We start from the raw sequence: 20314 nt of genomic DNA on the forward strand, positions 1-20314 counted from the left end.
TGATTGATTGATTGATTGATTGATTGATTGACAAATAACTCATTTCACTAATACACACCTATTTAATGCAAAAGAGTGTTTTACAGCACGTATAGTGAGAGAGTAAAACACAATATTATTTTATAATCTTAGAAATACAGCTATATCTACAATTTAGGTTCTCCTTAGTTTTTTTTTGAAAGTTATTCTAACAACCATTTACGTTTATATTGAAATTTTGCCTTGAAATACAAAATGGAGAGATTACGACATTCTAACTTGTTAACATTTAGATTTCAACAAGTTGGCATATCTACAGTACGACATGTGTGCCCATCGTTTGTTGAATTCGAAATAAGAAGCTTAACTCCCCATTTGTTACAGATACACTTTTATGGGACAGATTAGTAGAACATGTTGAAAATGTTTACGTGAGCGATTGTTCAGTTTCCATAATCCCTAACATAAGGTCAAATGTCAAGCGATGATTATTAAAAAGAGAACACGTTGACGAAGTAGGCCATATATTATACTTTACAATGTAAAGAGGTCAGGGGTCAACATGTGAGTTCTGGGGTTTGTCTAAACATAGACAGTCTATGGTCTGAACAGCTTGGCAATGTGTGTGCTTAGTAATTGAAATTGTAACAATTAAAATATGTCATGTTGTAATTTTTTAAATATTTATGGCTGAGAACAGTATTCTTTATTTGAAGTTATCAATTAATGCTGTTTTACTAACACCTGATCTATGTTGTTGTTGTTGTTGTTGTTGTTGTTGTTGTTGTTTGTTTATTTGTTTGTTTTTTATTTCCTTACACTTTTTTGACATTTTGCTGATAAAAATACAACATTTTAAACACCTTGGATAACAATTATTGTTTTGCAATATTTTGCAGTTTTTTTCACTAGTCTTGTAAAGTTTAGAAAGAGATAACCAAAACTTTGAAGGTTATTATGTGAAATTTATCACATCAAGAAAATAAAAAACCGAAAAATAGATCAGGTATTTGCAACTGTACTGTAATAGAAATGAACATCCGTGCAATTACCTGTAGGGCAACAGTTGGTAAAAAAATATTGATGATTGATGATAACAATGGTTCAAACGTGTTACTTTCTTTTACATGACAAACAGACGTGATGACAAGCGTGTGATGGCAGAGTAAGCAATGTAACGAGACACGAAGCTACCAAGTCGGCAAATGGAACACAGTGTAGTGCACATTCCCTCTATCACGTGATAGAGGGATTGTTTACAGCAGTAATCGAGGTTTAGGCTTTACATAATACATGTAATACTAAGATAGACACAAACTAAACTTGTTGCTGTTCGATGTGTCAGATTACACACAAGGAGGTGATATAGCGGTGCCTCTGTTGTGCGGATATAATCACCATGCTAATCAAGCTAGTGGAAGTCCTCAAAACGCACGCTTCAAGATCATGGATGCCATCAGAAACGCCACCCTACTGTGAGTACCAACATACAACACTATTTTTAGTTTCAGCGCCTATCTTAGTAATCGAAACCTTGGTTGCCTCAGTCGTTATATACGTTTACATGAACGTTACAGAATAATTTTCAACTTTCGTTGGCATTAATATTTTAAGTTCAAGACCACGTTTAGGGAATTGAAACGTTAATTTCGCTCTACGTGTATGCATATATGGAGATTGTTAATTTCATTTGAGACTTATGTCCAATCAAGTACCTGTAAAAGATTTGTGTTCGATTAACATCACTCTTAGAAAACCGGAGATAGACATTTTAGACGTGGAGGAGAACTTTTAATGTTACTAATGTTCAGTTGATAATTATTAGGGTCCCTATTGTACGGTCGATCTAGACGTTTACTAGCTCTCGTAAGCAGCTATTTCCCAGGGTTATTAAAGTTGCAACGTTATATAGAGCTAGAAAACTCAATGGCATCAAAGTGCCGGGCAAAATCAGCCCCCTAGACATTGCGAGTGGGACTTTGGCAAACAATGTGCCAGATGTTCAGATGTTCTGGGACTGAAAGCATTTCAGCATCGGACAGCTTAAAATGCCGCTGTTGTCATGCCTACAGTACATTTTATAATTTTATGGTGATGGAAACTACAATATTACGCTTGCTTGTAAGTTATACGACTGCCTGCCTGAGAGAGAGAGAGAGAGAGAGAGAGAGAGAGAGAGAGAGAGAGAGAGAGAGAGAGAGAGAGAGAGAGAGAGAGAGAGAGAGAGAGAGAGAGAGAGAGAGAGAGAGAGAGAGAGAGAGAGAGATTATGGTATGATATTTGTGTGAAAATAAAGTAGTAAACACACATACATTTTTTCGTGATTTTACGAGTCGCCAACCACTTCAGTTTTCGATACCAAACATTCCTCTAGATCATGTGTTATCACCGGCTAAATATACGAAACTTACGGAGTTCGGCGATGACGAAGACCAGTATCAGATGACAAAATGTTGACAAGGTTCTACAGGTAACTCTCAACGTCCACAACAGTTAGCTTCTGGTGTGTATGTGATGTATACAATGTACTGACAGCTTGAAGGGACTCCCTGTTGGAATATGGTGCAGCGTGTTGCCAGTGACGTCACCACAGCATCAGACGATCGCACACAATACAATATACATCCTGAGAGCACTGACCCGTGGTCACTATTCAAAAATCAGTCAGATATTCAGAACAATTTACCTTTTATGGCTCTAGTATTTTGTCGAACCCGATAATTTTTTTGCAACGTGGCACACTATTCATTACTAAGATCTTCCAAATGCAGCCATGATTATACAACATATTGCTTATTAAAATTTCCGATTAATGTGATGATTAATTAAAACTAAAAAAAAGAAGAAGAAGAAAGATGCCAAAATGGGGATGGTCACAATGAATTTGATTTTGATGTCAGGGCATTATTTGTTAATCAACACCAACGATAACTCTTTAATACACATTTTATAGTTGTTTCACAGACTCACGAAAGCCAAGCCAGACGGTTCTACAAAATTAAAAAAAAATTATAATTAAAAAATTGTGTTTGTGAATACCATCTCTCGAAGATAAAAGAGACCTTTAACACGTTTTTTTTATAACTCTGTCTGAGCTGTACGAGTTTGAGTGACAGCAGATGGTACAATCCCAACCCAGTGTGCGCGCGACCGACCCCAAGTCCGATTCAACATGCTGTCAGTACCTTTAATACTGTACGCATGTAGAGTCATGTACAGTACATGAGAGTAATACTGTAGGACGCCCTCCATGGCATATAAAGTACACTCGTAGTGCATTCACAATTCTAGATCATATCATAGACCTCTGGTTGAGGGTCTATGATCATATGTAAAGATTTGAGAAGCTACTTTAAGATATATAACCCGCGTCAGGGTGATTGTATTCGACATAACCAAGGTGGCATCACCAACTTATATAATCTATCAAATGAAGCAATGGCCCGAGGAATGGGTTAGTTAGGGGAGAACCATTTGATTTCTGGGGGAAGTAGGTATGGGAGCAAATTTTTTTTCCAGTCAGAGTGACAGCAATTTTTTTTCTACTGTCAGTCCTGCATCAATTTTTTTTACAAATGGAGTAGCTGTGATGATGATGATGATGATGATGATGATGATGATGATGATGATGACGATGACTTTAATCATGATTGTTATTAATTCTTTAGGGCCACAGCCATACGATATATGCGACGTATACAGTAGTTACCCATGACCTTTCACCTACGAGTACGATTGCACTTCAACTTGGAACACTCAGTCCAGAACTATTAAACCATTTGATTTCGGGGGGGGGGGGGTATGGAGGAAGTAGGTATGGGAGCAAATTTTTTTTTTCCAGTCAGAGTGACAGCAATTTTTTTTCTACTGTCAGTCCTGCATCAATCTTTTTTACAAATGGAGTAGCAGTGCAAATTTCTTTTTTAATTAGTCATTAAGTTTGTAATGCGTTGTTCATACCTATACCACGTCACAATGGTTCACAACTGTACCTCTAAATAACTAGTTCTGTGCAAGTAGAAGAATTAGCAGTTAGTATGGAAGACGTCTGTCTACCAACCATACTTCTGCTACTTAAATGTGTATGTACAAAAGATGACTGGTGAAATATCCCTGAGGAGCTGACTGATCTGGGGAGTGCTGTACTCCTGACCCCTGTGAATTGCTTTCCTTTAAGCCATCATAGTAGTACCAGGAACCAGAAGAAAATATCTTGCATGTGTAATGTGACACTAGTTTATTGACTCCTGTCTTGTTTTTTTAAATTGTCTTAATTTACAGAAGCCAAATAGTCCCCTTCAGATATTGACTGTGTCATTGAGATATTGGAACAAAAATCCTGAAATATGTTTTCTTGGGTCAGAAAAGGAAAGGAAAACTTTGTGTGCACTTGGGTTTAAAGCAGAGCTATATAGTAGTGCATGCTTTAATGATAAGTGCTGGAAAAAAAACAGGAATTTATACTTGTATTAAAAACATTTGTGCCACCTATGGCGCTGCGGCGCCAAAGAATACATGAGAACAAGATTTCCAATTTTGCTCATTTCTGGTGCATTGTGACAATTTTTTTTTTACTTCTGTTATGACAATTTTTTTTCTCAAGCCATTACAGGATCAAATTTTTTTCTTCTCAAAATCCTCCATACCCCCCCCCCCCAGAAATCAAATGGTTCTCCCCTTAGTCCTGCTTGCAGACGGTGCACGCGTTTCGCTCAATAGAAGAAGGGACGACTTCCTCCGTATGCGTATACAAGCAGAACTATGGTTCAGTGAGGTTGTTAAAAATACATATCGTTGTCTTTTATAGCTACACAACCGTTGAAACTGAAATGTTTTCCTCATTAGTCTGGGTAACAATAGTCTACATGTATACTACTAGTGCTACCCTTCATTGAACCTTTTCAAACCTCAGGGTGACAAGCAATACCCCGAGGCACAGATATTGACGAAGTTTCTTCCACGTGTGTGCTGGAAGTCACTTTTGGACCCAACACATGTAGAATCATAGGGGCGTGTAATATTTCATAGATTGTTGTTTTCCAGGTCTACAGACTAAATATAACAACCGTTTGACTATATATATATTCCTACCTGTAAGGAGAAAAGACATTTGTAGCAGCAGGATTCATAAGATATTGTCCTGGGAAAACGGCAATCTAAGCAATAATACGTGCCCCTGTGTATAGAATGATGTTAAAATAGCAAAATATAAAATATACTATATTTGGACATGTTATAGAACTGCCCCAGTAAACACCAACATACCACTGGGTTGAATCGCGGAGTTGAATCCTGTAATTGATTTACATGTATACAGCAAAGTCCAGTATGCAATGACAGGGCGCCCTCACGCATCGGTCAACCTTTTCTGGATAGAGCAGGCCGGTGAGGGCAGAGTGACACAAAGTATCTTGGAGTCTTGAATTTGAAACAACGTACGACACATGTGCGGGCACAATTCTGTGATTGATTAACAAAGACATACAGTAAGTCGTCCCTTCCTTGAGCGAATCGCGTACACCATCTGCAAGCAGGACTACTTTGGATATTACTGTTTTCACACATTTAATTTATTCGGTGCTTGAACCTAACACTGCAGAGTTAAATTTTCAGGTGTTAATTCATGTCATACTATTCTCACCTCTACTATTAAACAAAATACCAAATGTTAATTTCCTTTACAAAAACACCTTTGAAATAATTTTGTCTTAAAACATGAGAAATCAGCTTTTGAAATGAACTTTTTTTTTTATCAGTGTGTGTCATTTGTTCAGTGCCAAGAATATTATGTCCTTTGATTGAAACACCAGGGGTGTATTTTAATGTGGCTTTGGGTTAGGGTATGTAACCTCAGCAGAAAGCCATCACTAGCTTAGTTCTATGTACAACAGTAAACAGTGAAGTTATAGCACTTTGCGTCTGCCACTCTTTTATAGAGTTCATATCAAGTGTAGAAGTATATGCTTTCAACTGTTACATAGTAAATACGCCTGGCAAGTGGTCTTTCTAAGTGTAGTCAATTTGTAAAGTATGTTCTCTGCTAACCAACAGCAGACTGATTAAAGTGAATGACAGCCGTCACAGCAATGATTATAGTATACGTTGCACTCAACACGATAGTCTGTAGCGTATGCAATATTAGGGCGCCCTCACACATCAAGCAATCCCTCCTAGAGGAGGCCAGTGAGGATTGCCATGTAATCACATTACTTATCCATTATGATTTGTACATCTGCAAACATCAGACTGTATATGAACAGTACATGTTACAAATGGAAAGTAAACAAATCAATTGGATTCATAAAATTTGGCTTGGCATGTTGGAACACCAGAGACTTGTATTACACACCATGGTTTGATAAGTTTTATGGCCTTTTTATGTGTACATGTAATGCCAGAGGACCTGGAAATCTGTTTGTGCATGTGAACCATTACATAAAGTAGCCATAAAACTGTTCTTATCAAATGATGGAATGTAATACAAGTCTCTGTACTTCCAACATGCCGTGCCAAGCGTTATTTATTAATCCAATTCAGTTGTTTACTTTCCCTGTCTGTAACGGTTCCATTCATCCATGGTCTGATATCGGCAGTTGTATGTAGTTGTTCATGATATCTTGTTCATGTTCCGGCAGATGTAACTTTATCTTGTGTTTCTCTTTCACTCTCACACTCACACTCACACTCAACATCTATACACTCAAAAACACTATGTACAAGACTCAAAATATGAAGTTGACTTTCGTATTGTTTATTTAACTTAGAAGACTCTTCTTACACTTTTGGTAAGATTTTACTCTGTTGTTCACACTGGGGCCTCTCCAGAAGGCAAACAGGTGCCTAGTACCTATCATGACAATTAAGTTTCTGTATTCCATCACTCATATGCCATGAATTTTGTAGTTCATAAAAATTAACATCTATTGAGAATACATACTGTGGCTCGCAAGTTCTTTGATAGCAGCTTGTTATCTACTGTAGTGGACACTAGTTTCTGACAGTCTCGCCAATCTTTTGGGGTTCGCCACAAGACTTTATATGTTGTTGGGTTTTTTTGTGGTTTTTTTACAAGATTGTATGTATCTTGTTTTCATACATCATATATTTTGCAATGTTTTTTGTTGTTGTCAAGTTCTTTATTAGTTTTCTATGTCTTGACAAGTTGATAATCAATTTTCTACATTTGTAAATTTTTATGTTCAACTCCGGCTGTCAATGTTCTTAGAGTTTGTCATTGTAGTTCTCCAGTGGTGGTATACCTTCCTTGATACCTTTACGTTTCCTTGTGCTTGTGACGACGACACCTGGCTTGCTGGTTAGGTCATGTGGATCACCAGGAAGAATTTGCCAATGGTCGAAGACACACTGTGGGAAAGCCTGGCCACCAGTATTTGAGCGCAGATCAGCTGTAAATCCTGGAAAGATGATGCAAAATGAGAAAAGCCATAAAGATATAGAACTATTCTGACATAGTTTTGCTACCCACCATGATGTTAGACAACAAAACAGTAAAGATCTATATATCCCATGAAACAACTACTGGTCTCGATGGCACCAAGTGTTAACATTGGCACCAGATCTTCCCCCCCCCCAAAATTGCATAAAAGAGCCCATTTCTTGCCTGTCCAATTAGATATTCAAATTTATTAGATTAATTAAAACTGTCCTACACAAAATGAAATTGAAATTGGTACTTCTATATCAGCACAGTATTTTCACATTTTTTTCCAAATTCAGTTTAAGTATACTTTTTGTTCTTTTTTTTTATATTTTTATAAATATTGTTCTAGTCTTTTACATCTTTGTATTCATACATAACATTCCAAACTTTGTATCCAGCTTTGTAAGGTGGTTTTCATTTGGTGTCTAAAAGCTGATAGTGTCAATTTTTGAGGTATTTTCTATCTACTCTTTGGTACACTTGACTTGTAGTTGTAACATGTACTTAAGTAAGAAAACATGAATTTGTATATAAGGATCCTACAATCAGTGCTGCTATTGATGAGAACGTGTTAGAATTAACCATAAAATGTAATCATTCATGAGACAGGAATGAACATATATACTGCTTGCTGTCACCCCACGTGTATGTATGATCTAGCTGGTGCCCAATGAATATTTAATGAGCACCAGCATAATATGTATTTAAAACAAATCAAATATAGTATGCCACCTTGTGTTCCATCAATATTCAAAGTTGTCACTTCACTTCCGAATGAGTAATAAATCGACCAATACTTTCACAGGTCTTTTTTATTAAAATGAATGAAATTTAGTGAGTATATCTTTGGTTGTTTGATGACAAGCAAACTCTCCAAGTTTTAGCTGCTGCAGGTTTTAAAGAGAGTGAGAAGCATCATCAAACTTGAAAGTAACATAACATTTGGCTCCATTTAAGTTATGTGGAGAGTTTTTCCTCCATCGTATTTCACAGCATCACTGTGAATATCAAACCCGATAAAAAACAACACTTTACTTACCAAATGATTCGTTGACAGGGAGGTAAGCCTTTACAATAAACATGGGTGTTCCAACAACTTGACCCTCTTCAAAGACGTGCCCACGTCTTCTTGTCAGTACACCATAGATTCCACCAACAGCTGTCTCAGGACACTGAGGTAATACAAAATTATTTGGAAATTATTTTTAGGCCTTTCTATATATCTTTCATGTTAAACAAGCAAAGTTTTTGCCTAGAGTGGTAGGCAAGTAAAATCTACCATGGTTCACAGAACAGAAATACAGTACTTTGCAAGAGAAAATATATCATTTTTAACCCTTTCTGTTAACAAGGTTCTCCAACTTCTTGCAAAAATGCTCACAAGGTACTCCCGTCATTTAATCTTTGTTTTGACATAACCATTTTCTGTCATTATTCATATCTCACAAGTCAAAAGATTTCCCTGGGATACAATCTGCTACTCAAATATATATGAATGGTGACATGATTTTAAAAGGTTGAAATTGCTGGCAACAAATAAAATAATACAAGGTAAACATGTCCACTATGTGCTTTTTTTGAAAGAAATCAGATCTTGCATGTCTGAGAAATGGTGTATTACGGACAGGTGGATGGATGGATGCACACACACACACACACACGCTGATGGAACCCCACTGTCCTGAAAAGGGGGGGGGGGGGGGGGGGGGGGCTAAAAACTAAATTCTATTAGTTAAGCCTCAGAACCCCCCCCCCCCACCCCCAATTAAATACACAAGTATTTGAACAAAGTATGAACATTTACATAATTACCCAAGATGGCCATCTTTATAGCGAAAGATGACGACAGTTTTCCCATTTCTCAATTTCATGTTTTTGTTTAGACATGTTTGATTTCAGGGTTACAAAACATTCCATTAACAGTAAAATGGTTTATCGGATGAGTACTAAAATGGTTCACCACCCCCCCCCCCCCAAAAAAAAAGAATTACGTCTTGTATTCTACATTGAAGTAGTCCCCCCCCCCTCCCCCCGGGGGTTACTTTTAATAACTTCTTGTACAATATGGTTATTATTATATGGAATGGAAATGATCACTCCTGCCCCATTCAAGCAAATCAAATGTAGGGCTGCTATATATTGCCTTCATTTGGTAGAGAAAAAAATACATAGTTGTAAATAATCACTAATACATAGCGACATACCTGAATCTCTACAAGGTAGACAGGTTCAAGAAGTCTTGGTTGTGCAGTCAACATACATGCATACAGAACTCTTCTCATCGTTGGAATGATCTGTCCACCGCCACGGTGAATGGCATCAGTGTGGAGTGTAACATCATGGACATTGAATCTCACACCACGAACATTTTCTTCACAAAGAACACCCTGTTCAAAAAAATAATGTCAATGAGTCACCATTTAGTATCCCCAACATCTTTTTTTTTTTTTTTTTTTTAGTTGAAATCCTATAAAGGAAGGAAGGAATGGCTTACCGGCTCTCGAACAAATTGTAATTTCAACAACAGCATCAAGACTGTCACTATAATATGTACTGCAACCTTTAAGACTGCAATTTTGCAAAAACCAACATATTTTGGATGCATCTTGCTGGTCTACCAGTTAATTAGGTTGAAATTTTTCCAAGTCAGGGTTTCTACCTACTTACATTTTGCCTTTATAATTCAAAAAATAATATTAACTTGAAATGTCAGGATTGTATTTATTGATCAGGACTGTTTTACTCATAACTTTTGCACTCTCCAAGTCTATATATCCTCACCTCTTTGGTGGCCCACTGGAAGCCCGCTACACAGCTATCTTTGATTTCATTGAGATACTGTACACCTTTGGTGACATCCATCAACAGATTTGGACCAGTACCTTCAGGGCCGAAACACCAAATCTTACGTGCCTCATTGACATCCCACTCGTATTTATCTGCAAGGTACCTAGCACGTGCCTTTAATTCTTGTCTTGCTGTAACATCACCCTGTGATTGAAAAAAAGAAAGCCATTAACAATGTACAATTATCAGAAACTTCGCATTTGCTTTCTAAATCACAAGATAGACTTGTGAAGGGAATGAAAAAATTAGAAAGCTTATTTCGTATAATCACAAGAGTGAAAGTACATTTGACAACACCAGTGTTTTGTTCTTTGTTTTCCATATTCTGACATAATTTTAATTCTTATCAGATTGAGTGCAAGTCAGCTAGCCAGCATACCCTTGACATCAGCTTCAAGTCAGCTATGGACAAGGTGCACCAGAACACAAAATTAAGTCATTTTTTTTGGGTGCATCTTTATGACAATGCTGTTGTACAAAACATGCTTGTGTTGCAGTTGGTAGAAGTATAGAGTCACCATTGTCTGTTCTAACATGAACCCTCTTTACCTTCTCGATGTCTTCAGAAAGACCGTCGGGGAACGGACATGCCCTCATGAAGAGACGATTGTGTTTGTTGGGTGACTTGGACAGACAGGTTATGCTGGACTCTTGTGACACAGTTTCACGGTATGACACAACTGGGTCGGATTTCTGAAAACAAACAACATTTGGATTAGAAACGACTAACGACTCCTTTTCATAGGTATCGGACGGGGAGTTTGAGTAATCACAGCAGACTGCTGTATTGAGAAAGATGGGTTCTGTCACTGTCAGTTCTAACTTTGATGGCCACAAAATTTATGGTTTGGAAAACAGTTGTCGTTAATGGCTCTCTTCTGGGAATTGTACACAAATTTGTTATGGTTCCATGAAACTAGAGATGTTTGATCAACTCAGCATTGTAAATCACAAATTTACTCAGACTTGTAGCCACTGCCTCAGATGGAGGTCAGTGAGGTTTCTCTTCTTTTCACTCATTAATTAAAGCTGTCAACAGCACTACAAACTTACCTTGAGAGGTATACCTGCATGATCCTCTTCTAAATCTTTCAAACAGATTTCTAAATGTAATTCACCAGCACCAGCCACGATGTGTTCACCAGACTCTTCAATGAGACACTGCACCATAGGGTCAGACTTGGCCAGACGTTTCAGACCTTCCACCAGCTTGGGCAGCTCAGATGGATTCTTGGCTTCAACAGCAACACGGACCACGGGGCTGACGGAGAACTTCATCACTTTCAGATTGTGAGCATTCTCATATGTAGAAATGGTACCAGTTTTGACAAGGTACTGATCAACACCGACAAGACCAACAATGTTACCGCAAGGAACATCTTCAATGGGTTCAGTGTAACGGCCCATCATCAGAATGGTTCTGTAAAATAAAACCCATTATTCCGTATGTACCAGAGATTACTTGCATTGGTACAAGTGTATACTTGTATACTAGTGGTGTTTTACAATACTGCAGTGCAATACCGAAAACGCCACTGCATACTTGCACACTAATGATAGGCAAATGAAGACCACAATCACTCGCTACACACAAAATCGAGATATGATTTTTATGGAAATGTGTCATTTTTGATAAACGTGTAATAGTAACAGCACCCCATGTTATGCGACTCCAGTGTGGGTACTCTGGGCTATTTGCACTCATGCTTGCGTTGTTTTCTGCTGCAATTTCTTGAGCATAATCACTGCAAGCACTCGTGCAAATACCCCGAGTACACCACACTTGCACTCGCATATCATGGGGTTGTCATTATCACTCCTTTTCTTCAGTCAGAAAACCGCAATAGTTCCATTCAATATGCAGTTATCAGACTCCTTGCATTGCACAATGTAAATGAAATGGCACACACATCAATACACTATTTTCTGAGAGATTTTTCAATCAGTTGAAAATCTTTCTGTTTCACTCATGTATTCATTAACAATGGTTGAATGGCATGGATTTTGTTCATGCCTGTTTTGTTTAACTTGTAGTTACAGGGCTCGGAATTAACAGTAGTCCTGTGTCCACAGACTACCAATTCTTGTCATGGGGGCTACCACAATTTGCAACTGGTAGCCCACTCAGGCTACCACTGATGATGTGATGCAGTGTGCTCTCTAATGATAGCTCAATTTTGCTGTTGTGAGTCAAAATGAGAAAAACTGGGATTTCTTGTGAGTCACCCTATAGTAAGAGATGGGAAACACCAAACTTTGGTGCATCACTAGAAATTGTGTCAGTGGCACGTCAAATTGGCTTTGAAGGCACACTGATATGATGATTTTCGGACATAAAAGTATTTTAATAATTGGTAGCTCGCAATGACTTTCAAAGAAAAAAGTTAATTTCAAGCCCTGATGTACAAACAAACGCCTCCTTGGTAGCGAGAGGATTAATTAAAGGTATACTGCTTTACTGTGTCTGGAATTTAACATTCAGTCGAGTCAGACCATTAAACCAAACAATAGCCTACATTAAATTAAGACCACTCCTCAAATCCACCAAATTATGGATATCCTATTAAATACACAACTATTTTGCTAAAATGCAAACTTAATGACTTCATTTGCATATCAAAGAGCTACTGTACTGAATTACTGTTGAGCATCTTTCACAACCAAATACAATTTGAAAGACAAAACTGAAACAGTTTTTAAATTTTCCACTTGGTCAAAGTATACCGTGATGCAATTATCTTGGTTACCCAGACTTTTGCCACTGGGGGCTCTCTGTCTACAAGACCTCCCCAAGCGCGGGTCTGTGGACACCAAATTCCAACTTGCGTGCGCAAGAACTAGCTCATAGAGCAGTGCATGCTGGGGAATACTTCACATCCAACACTGCAAACTGAACAATTTAGGTACCTTTGCGAGAGTTTATCAGTTCTCAAGTGACTGATACATCTTAATTTCAACAAACAGACCACATAAGCCCATTTTATGTGACTTGTAAGGAATGTACTGTGACTTCTGGCATGGGGTAGTTGGAATGTGGTTTCTCCAGACGAGGTCTCATAGCAGAGCCCCCCCCCCCCCCCCCCCCCCCCCCCCCCCCCCAGCAGCGAGAGTCTGGGGTAACAGAGATTGTATGCAATAGCATTTCAATTGTCATGTTTTTGTTGTTTCAAAATTTCTCACCTCTGGATTGACTTCAGATAGAGATCTTCTTTTTTGCCAGGAGTATAGTTAGGTCCCATGATTCTGGCTTTCATACCAGTTGCAACAACACCAGAAAAGACACGTCCAAAGGCAAAGAAACGTCCCTTGTCAGTGGTGGGTACCATTTTTGAGATGTACATCATCAAGGGAGCAGTAGCATCACAATTCTTAATACCTGTTCAATTAACAAATTCAAAGAATTTTTTTTAGTTCAATTACTAATTTTGCTATTTCCGTAACTTAATGGTATTCCAGTCTTTGTGAAGTACAATATCCCAGACTATCAACAGCTACATGCCAGTCAGTTAATGAGAATGACAAAACTGCCAACATCAGACTGTGGACAAACAGAACATGTTACAAGCAAAGAAATGAAACAAATGTATTGGGTTAATAACACCTGGCATAGCATGTTGGAACAGCAGAGACTTGCATTACATTTCATGGTTTGACAACAGTTATTTGGCTTCTTTATGTGTACATGAAATATCAGGGTAACTTCTAATTTGTTTGTGAACATGAACTATTATCATGTACAGAGGCCACCGAAATGTTCTTATCAAATGATGGAATGTAATACAATCTATTTAGTTCCAACATGCTGTGCCAAGTGTTACTAATCCAAATCAGTTGTTTACTTTCCCAGTTTGTAACAGGGTCTGTTTGTCAACAGTCCGATGTCGGCAGTTGTACTCAAAGGAGCTTAGACATGCAGACAGACACTTATTAAACCTCAGTTGCGCTAAAAAGTGCTGCGTTATCAGTGGCATGTCAAATCAGCTAAAAGGCCACACTCACACTGGTCAGCCATCTAGCTCACATAATTGCCCACCTCAAATCTGTAAACTTTTCTGAAGTTGCACATACTTTACAAGCAGTCCAGTCTGTGTACTTACCAAGAGCAGCAGGGTCATCATGAGGACCTTCATACAACATTTCCATACGATATTTCTGTGCTACCACGGGTGAGGGGAGATGGATGGTGATCATTTTCAACATAGCATCACCAGCTGGAAGCCATCTGCGCATGACAACCTTCAACAGGGGCTTGCCTTCTTTGTCCTTGTCATCAGCTCCTAGCTTGATATTTAGTTTCTCCATCAATTTTTTTGTCATATCTTTCTTAAAATTCATGATTGCATCAAAAATCTAGGAAATAAAGAGAAGGAATTGAGTGAGTTACTGCACCTACTTTGATTCATCTAGTCCACACTGTACACCAACAGGTTATAAAGCAAACATACTGATGTATTATCTGCAGTTATGTACATCTCTCACAAAACACTGATCTACACAACCCATACAAAAGCCCAAAGATTGCAATGCAACATGTCTTAATTTACTACATCAGTTCAGACAACATCAACCAGGATATTTAGTCTACAGTGCGACATACAAATTACTTGCAAGTGTGACCGTCAAAATTTGCTGGTAAAAAATTAAAGGCAGCTTCTTAGGCTGATTGCTTTATGAAGTGGTTAAAAAAAAGCACACATACCTCTATTAATTTGTTTTTTTTTATATGGTGATAGGATATTTCTATACATCTCAAACACTATACTGTTCTTACTTATACCCATGACATGGCATACACTTACCTCCTTCAGAAAGTACATGTACTTGAAATTTGTCATGCACTTTGTGTAAACATTGTAACAGATATGGAAACGAGTTTGAGTTTCTGCCGAGTCGGCATGCAGCCACAACATTACACAATAGACATGTGTCTTGGTAATTGTCAATTGAACTCCTCAATATTGCACACTAATTAGCTGGCAACATTGATAAGTTGCTGTCTGGGAAATTACTGCGATGCCTGGAAAGCTATACCAGCTTTTTGCAATCAGACATCCAACAAAATATAGTATTTGAAAACTATTTAACTGTACATGTCAATTAGAGCTCTATATTTTATCTGTAAGTAGTAATTAAGTTGAAATTGTGATTCACCTGGTGTTGATTTTTGGGTGCGGACCCAATTTCATTTTCTCCAGTAATTCAATACTGTTCAGTGAGCTAAATCTAAGAAAAGTTTCAAATTACATTGCAGCTGCAGCCAAGTTTTCTCAACACTACTTTCTGTCAAATGAGCTGACAAACACATTTTAAACACAAGTAGCTATTCATTGTCATCCCTAAAACTAGCAAGGCTAGAAACAGAGTATTACAAATACCTTAAAAATTGGGTCAAGTACAAATTGGTTGAATCCTCTCACATATCCTGCACCTCCAATTCTGTTCCACTTCTTCTCCTTTGGATTGTAAAACTGATCTCCCCATAGACGTTTCATCAACTTTGCTGGTTCAATTTTAAATTTATCGGAATAGATTTCAGCAAACTGCTGAAGAGTAAAAGCCCATCCGTGAAGGCCTGATCCAAAGCCTACTGTACCAGCAGAGGGATCAACCTATAACAGGAAGAGAGAGATCAATTCAATGGTGACATTGCAAATACTGACCCGTCCCACCAACTTTAACCATATGGATATGGCAAGTTGGGGGGGGGGGGGGGGGGGGGGTGTTTAAACATATAACAGTTTAGTATACTATGTTACTCTCTGCGCTGGGTTTCAATTCCAGGAATCTGGAAAAACATTTGAATCCTATGATATCAATTGTTGACAATTTGCCAAATTTGCAACTTTTCAATGTGTAAACAAAGACTTGCTCTATAACTGACAGCCAATGCTAACATACCTGGATATTGCCCATGGGGCCGTCTTCATCTGCATAGGTTGCTACAATTACGTTGATGGTTTCAACGATCCTTTGGAAGGTGTTATAAAGGTCTTCTTGCTCTAGTTGAAGCTCCAAGAGAGCACGGTCCATTTTGTTCATGAACAAAACTGGTCGGATACGTTCTGCAATAGCCTGACGAAGTACGGTCTCTGTCTGGACACATACACCTACAACAGAAACACTGTCAGTCCAGTCAAAATTTGAAACAGATTTTTCGATGATCTGTTCCCCCAAATCCTATTTCGTAGGTTGTGAAAACTTCACAAAAAATTCAACCCTCAAAATATTTGTTCTGTATTTAGTAAAGGTTCTGGCACCACAGTCACCATTGTAACAAAAGAACAGACAACCCTAGTACAAAATGACAATTGTACTTGTTTTCAACTTACCACTGACACAGTCAACAACAACAAGGGCACCATCAGTTACACGCAGTGCAGCTGTTACTTCAGATGAGAAATCTACATGCCCAGGCGAGTCAATCAAATTGATGAGAAAGCCGTTGCCATCACGGGGTCCTTTGATGTATTCAAGATCCCTCTCGCTCAGTTCGTAGTACAGAGAAATTCCACTGCAAGATATAGTAGTAATTTATCAATGAGAACACCCTTCCCAAAGTTCTGAGGGGAAACATGCTTTAGTAACTTGTACACCACTGTTTTTCAGCAATGTGTGTGTGAACGTGTGTATACATATACACACACAGGTAATTCAATACTTTAGCTCAAGCAAGGTTACTGGTAATCCAAATATTCCAGTATAGCTCCTGTAGTTTTACATGCAATTCAAGTTGACTAAATGATGAACTAGCTGCAATAACTATAATGCAATTTTTTGTTTCTTAGCTTTTTAATCCTTCTCAGCTGCAAATAAATCCACCAAAACTTCAGCAATGTATGTTTGTATCAGTCTTGTGCACATATTTAATTAACACTCTGGATGTGCAAGATATAAAGAAGCAAATCAAATTAACACATCCCACCATCACAATGCACTTCAAACATTTCACTTACGTTGACTTGATAGTGATGCATCTTTCTTGTTCATCTTTCCTGGTGTCGGTGAAACGAGTCTCGCCAGCTCTTTGACTGGCAATGATGCCAGCCTTGCTGACGAGGGAGTCGGTAAGAGTAGATTTACCATGGTCGACATGAGCAATCACAGACATGTTTCGTATGTTGTGTTTTTTGTCCATGATGGCACGGATTTGGTCTATTGTAAAGTTCACCTGAAAGACAAATGACAATTCTCTCAAGATTACAATTTTTAAAGTGCACTTTTTACATCAAAACTTTCTTGCAAGTTCTTGTAAGTTTCTTTCTGTATTTGCATAAAAATATACTATTGGGTAATTCACGGCAGTAACACAAAGGCAATATGGAATTGACGTGCAGGAAAGCAAGAAAATCTGTCTTCAAGCTAGGGAGTTAGGCCAAGTGTTGGTTAGGACCAGAAATAGACTCCCTAGCATATCCCTGATCTTTATTGTATATTCAACGCCGCGTGGACACTTGTGTCTACAGCTTCGACTGGAAAGATTTTAAGTTATCTTTTATCCTTTCAAACAGCTGTAACATGGTCAGAAGTGGGACGTAATTGCATTGTACAAATAAGTTACAGCTCCTACAAAATTCCCATAAGAGGGAAAAACTAACGCTAATGATGTACCGTTTAAGGCATTTAATCTGGATATAATGACTAAGATTGCAGTCTTTCCCTAAATATTACATTTCCATATTGAATGACATTTCACAACAATCTGTCAAGGAGGTTTTATTGACCAGATACATATTGTTAACCACAATCACTGTTTCAAAAATAATTTAAAACAGTTTTTCAACTGTAGACCCACCAAGAGTCTGAGGTTATCCGTAGCTTGGAATCTTAAGATCTCTCTTCACAGTAATAATATAGCGTTTGTAGTAATAGTTGTAGCGTTTGATGTGATTTTGAGGTTTTTTCATCTGTTATTGTCTGTGCCTTTTTTTCGTTCCGAAGTTTAACCCGAACCGATTCAGATCTGAATCACAAAGTTGGGCGGATTTTTGCACCTTACCAGGCAAAATATCGGTCATTTCCTAACGTCAACATTAATTACGGAGCATTCAAGACCCAAGAAGTGTTCAGAGGTACCAAATTCCGTCAAAATCGTCAAATATAAGCAAGGCATGCAGCATTTTGAAACAGGCGGTACACTGACACCTCACTCACATTTTCAATGAGGTCTCGTCTATTTGCGTTTACGTTAGAGGAATTGTAGCTATCTTCACAGAAGAGATTTAAAGCCATGGACAGCGTTATACACTAATACACTAAGTAATATCTCACCAAATGTTAGAATGATTGGTCTGGTGGTTTTTGACTTCAGGTATGTAAAAGTTAATGGCTGTGGCAGGATCAGGATTACATAACCCTAATCATGACACTGCCATTAACCTTTCCATGAACTTGACCTGAAAAGGGGTTTTATACACACAAACTGACAATGCAATATAACTATTGTGTTCTACTGATACTTATTTCAGTCGTGCTACAACTGTACTAACAAACTACTAATACTATTTGATGTTGGCTTTAAACAACAAACGCAAAAAAGAGATATTTTTAGTTTCTTGTTCATAACAGCACTGGCAGATTCAATTTTAAAATTTGTTCTCATCTAATATCACTACTAAGAGTTTACTATTTAATATTGTGAAAATTTTATATCACAACTGTACATAACACTAACAGCTCCTATGTGATTCCGAAAACAACATTTAACAGACAAACTGGAATACATATTTCCCTGTTCCTCTTCAAGGTCAATTTTTATCATTCAAACAATACCTATTACTCTGATGAGTAAACAACATAATTAGAAAGGCCATGTTATGCAACTGTTAACAGTTCCTGGGCTAAAACAATGTACATTCACACCTTTTCAAGTAATGAATTCACACCTGAGGCCAGGACATTAATTGCTGCATCATGGCATTTCCTAAAAGCCTGGAAGTATATCTCAACCCCATGCCTAAAGCATCTACTGCACTGAGACCTTCAATGCGAGGTCATTTACCCAATACACAACAGAAAATTTATCATCATGACTCGCCGGCTTTCACACAATTTACTGATTTTGCGTCACTTCCTGTTTACGGCCTCCGCTATGCAACATAAATGAAAGCCGTCAAAAATGACAGTCGAAACATGTCGATACGTCATTGACATGGAAAGACTTTTTAGACGCTATTCATTCTAATAAATAAGTTTTAGTTTCTTTATAAACCGTTTATTATACATAGCGGACTATCATGCAAATGATCACGGTCCCGACACCCATCCCCCTCCCATGTGTTGTACATGCGACTGCTGCGTTACCACACGTTCCATATGTCGTGAGGAGAGTCGTCATTGTCAACACAATTCTATCTTCTATGGCTTCGTCTACGTCTGACGATATTATTCTGAAGTGGGCTGATATTGACGCAGTTCATTTCACGATGTTGCGCAATTTTTTGTCTAGGAATGTTTGACCTACGTCACATTGTGCCACGTTGGGAAAAAAACTTCTGTTCTTTCTTAGGGTTGCAATTTGATAATGATATCAACACAACAATTATGATCAACCGAGATAGCCGGTACAGAATTTAAAGATGAATACTACATATATGACAACCATTAGCTGTTGTTCAAGCGTTTAAGTACTGTACATCGCTGCTCTAGACACACTTGTCTGGCGCGACTATAAAATGCCGGCATCGCCATATTACATGGGAATGAATGAACTGAACGGCTACGTGAATATTTTCACTGTGACTTTTACAATTCACCTTTGAAAATTACACAAAATACATGTAAATGTAGCAATATAAATATAGAATATGGATTGATAAATAAAAATGTTGGATGTCACCTACCATCTTGGCTTTTTGTCGCTCAACCTCTACCAACTTCAAATTTTAGTTGCCACTATGGTGGACTTGATGGAAAAGAGACAGATATATAATCACGTGGGAGAATAGTGACCCCCAGCAAACACGCGATTTCGCAACCCTCTGGGCCTTTCGGCACATTTCGTGAATCTTCGCGTAATTTACGGAAGGCTGTTGCTAGCTTGACAAATGA

The 20314-nt window shown here is 38.0% G+C and overlaps 1 protein-coding gene across 1 annotated transcript; it reads right to left on the bottom strand.

The window, feature by feature from the left end:
• Positions 1-6709: 6709 nt before the first annotated feature.
• On the bottom strand, positions 6710-20259 carry LOC144443333 (elongation factor 2b-like). The gene is made up of 13 exons (XM_078132791.1): positions 20107-20259; positions 17221-17435; positions 16597-16778; positions 16166-16374; positions 15643-15876; positions 14365-14617; positions 13448-13643; positions 11321-11687; positions 10817-10960; positions 10202-10411; positions 9625-9807; positions 8460-8592; positions 6710-7394 (listed from the first exon to the last, which is right to left on the bottom strand). The coding sequence occupies exons 1-13, from the start codon at positions 20107-20109 to the stop codon at positions 7201-7203; spliced, it is 2523 nt and encodes an 840-aa protein (XP_077988917.1). The 5' UTR covers positions 20110-20259; the 3' UTR covers positions 6710-7200.
• Positions 20260-20314: the final 55 nt, after the last annotated feature.

Source organism: Glandiceps talaboti, chromosome 12, assembly GCF_964340395.1.
Source record: "Glandiceps talaboti chromosome 12, keGlaTala1.1, whole genome shotgun sequence".
In the NCBI taxonomy this organism is placed as follows: Eukaryota; Metazoa; Hemichordata; class Enteropneusta; family Spengelidae; genus Glandiceps; species Glandiceps talaboti.

Bases quoted from the DNA above. Each gene is read 5' to 3' on its own strand.
- LOC144443333 (XM_078132791.1), bottom strand. The intron at 16,779-17,220 runs GTAAGTGAAATG...TATATCTTGCAG, and splicing joins TGCATCACTATCAAGTCAAC to TGGAATTTCTCTGTACTACG. The intron at 16,375-16,596 runs GTAAGTTGAAAA...TTTCTGTTGTAG, and splicing joins TGTTGTTGACTGTGTCAGTG to GTGTATGTGTCCAGACAGAG.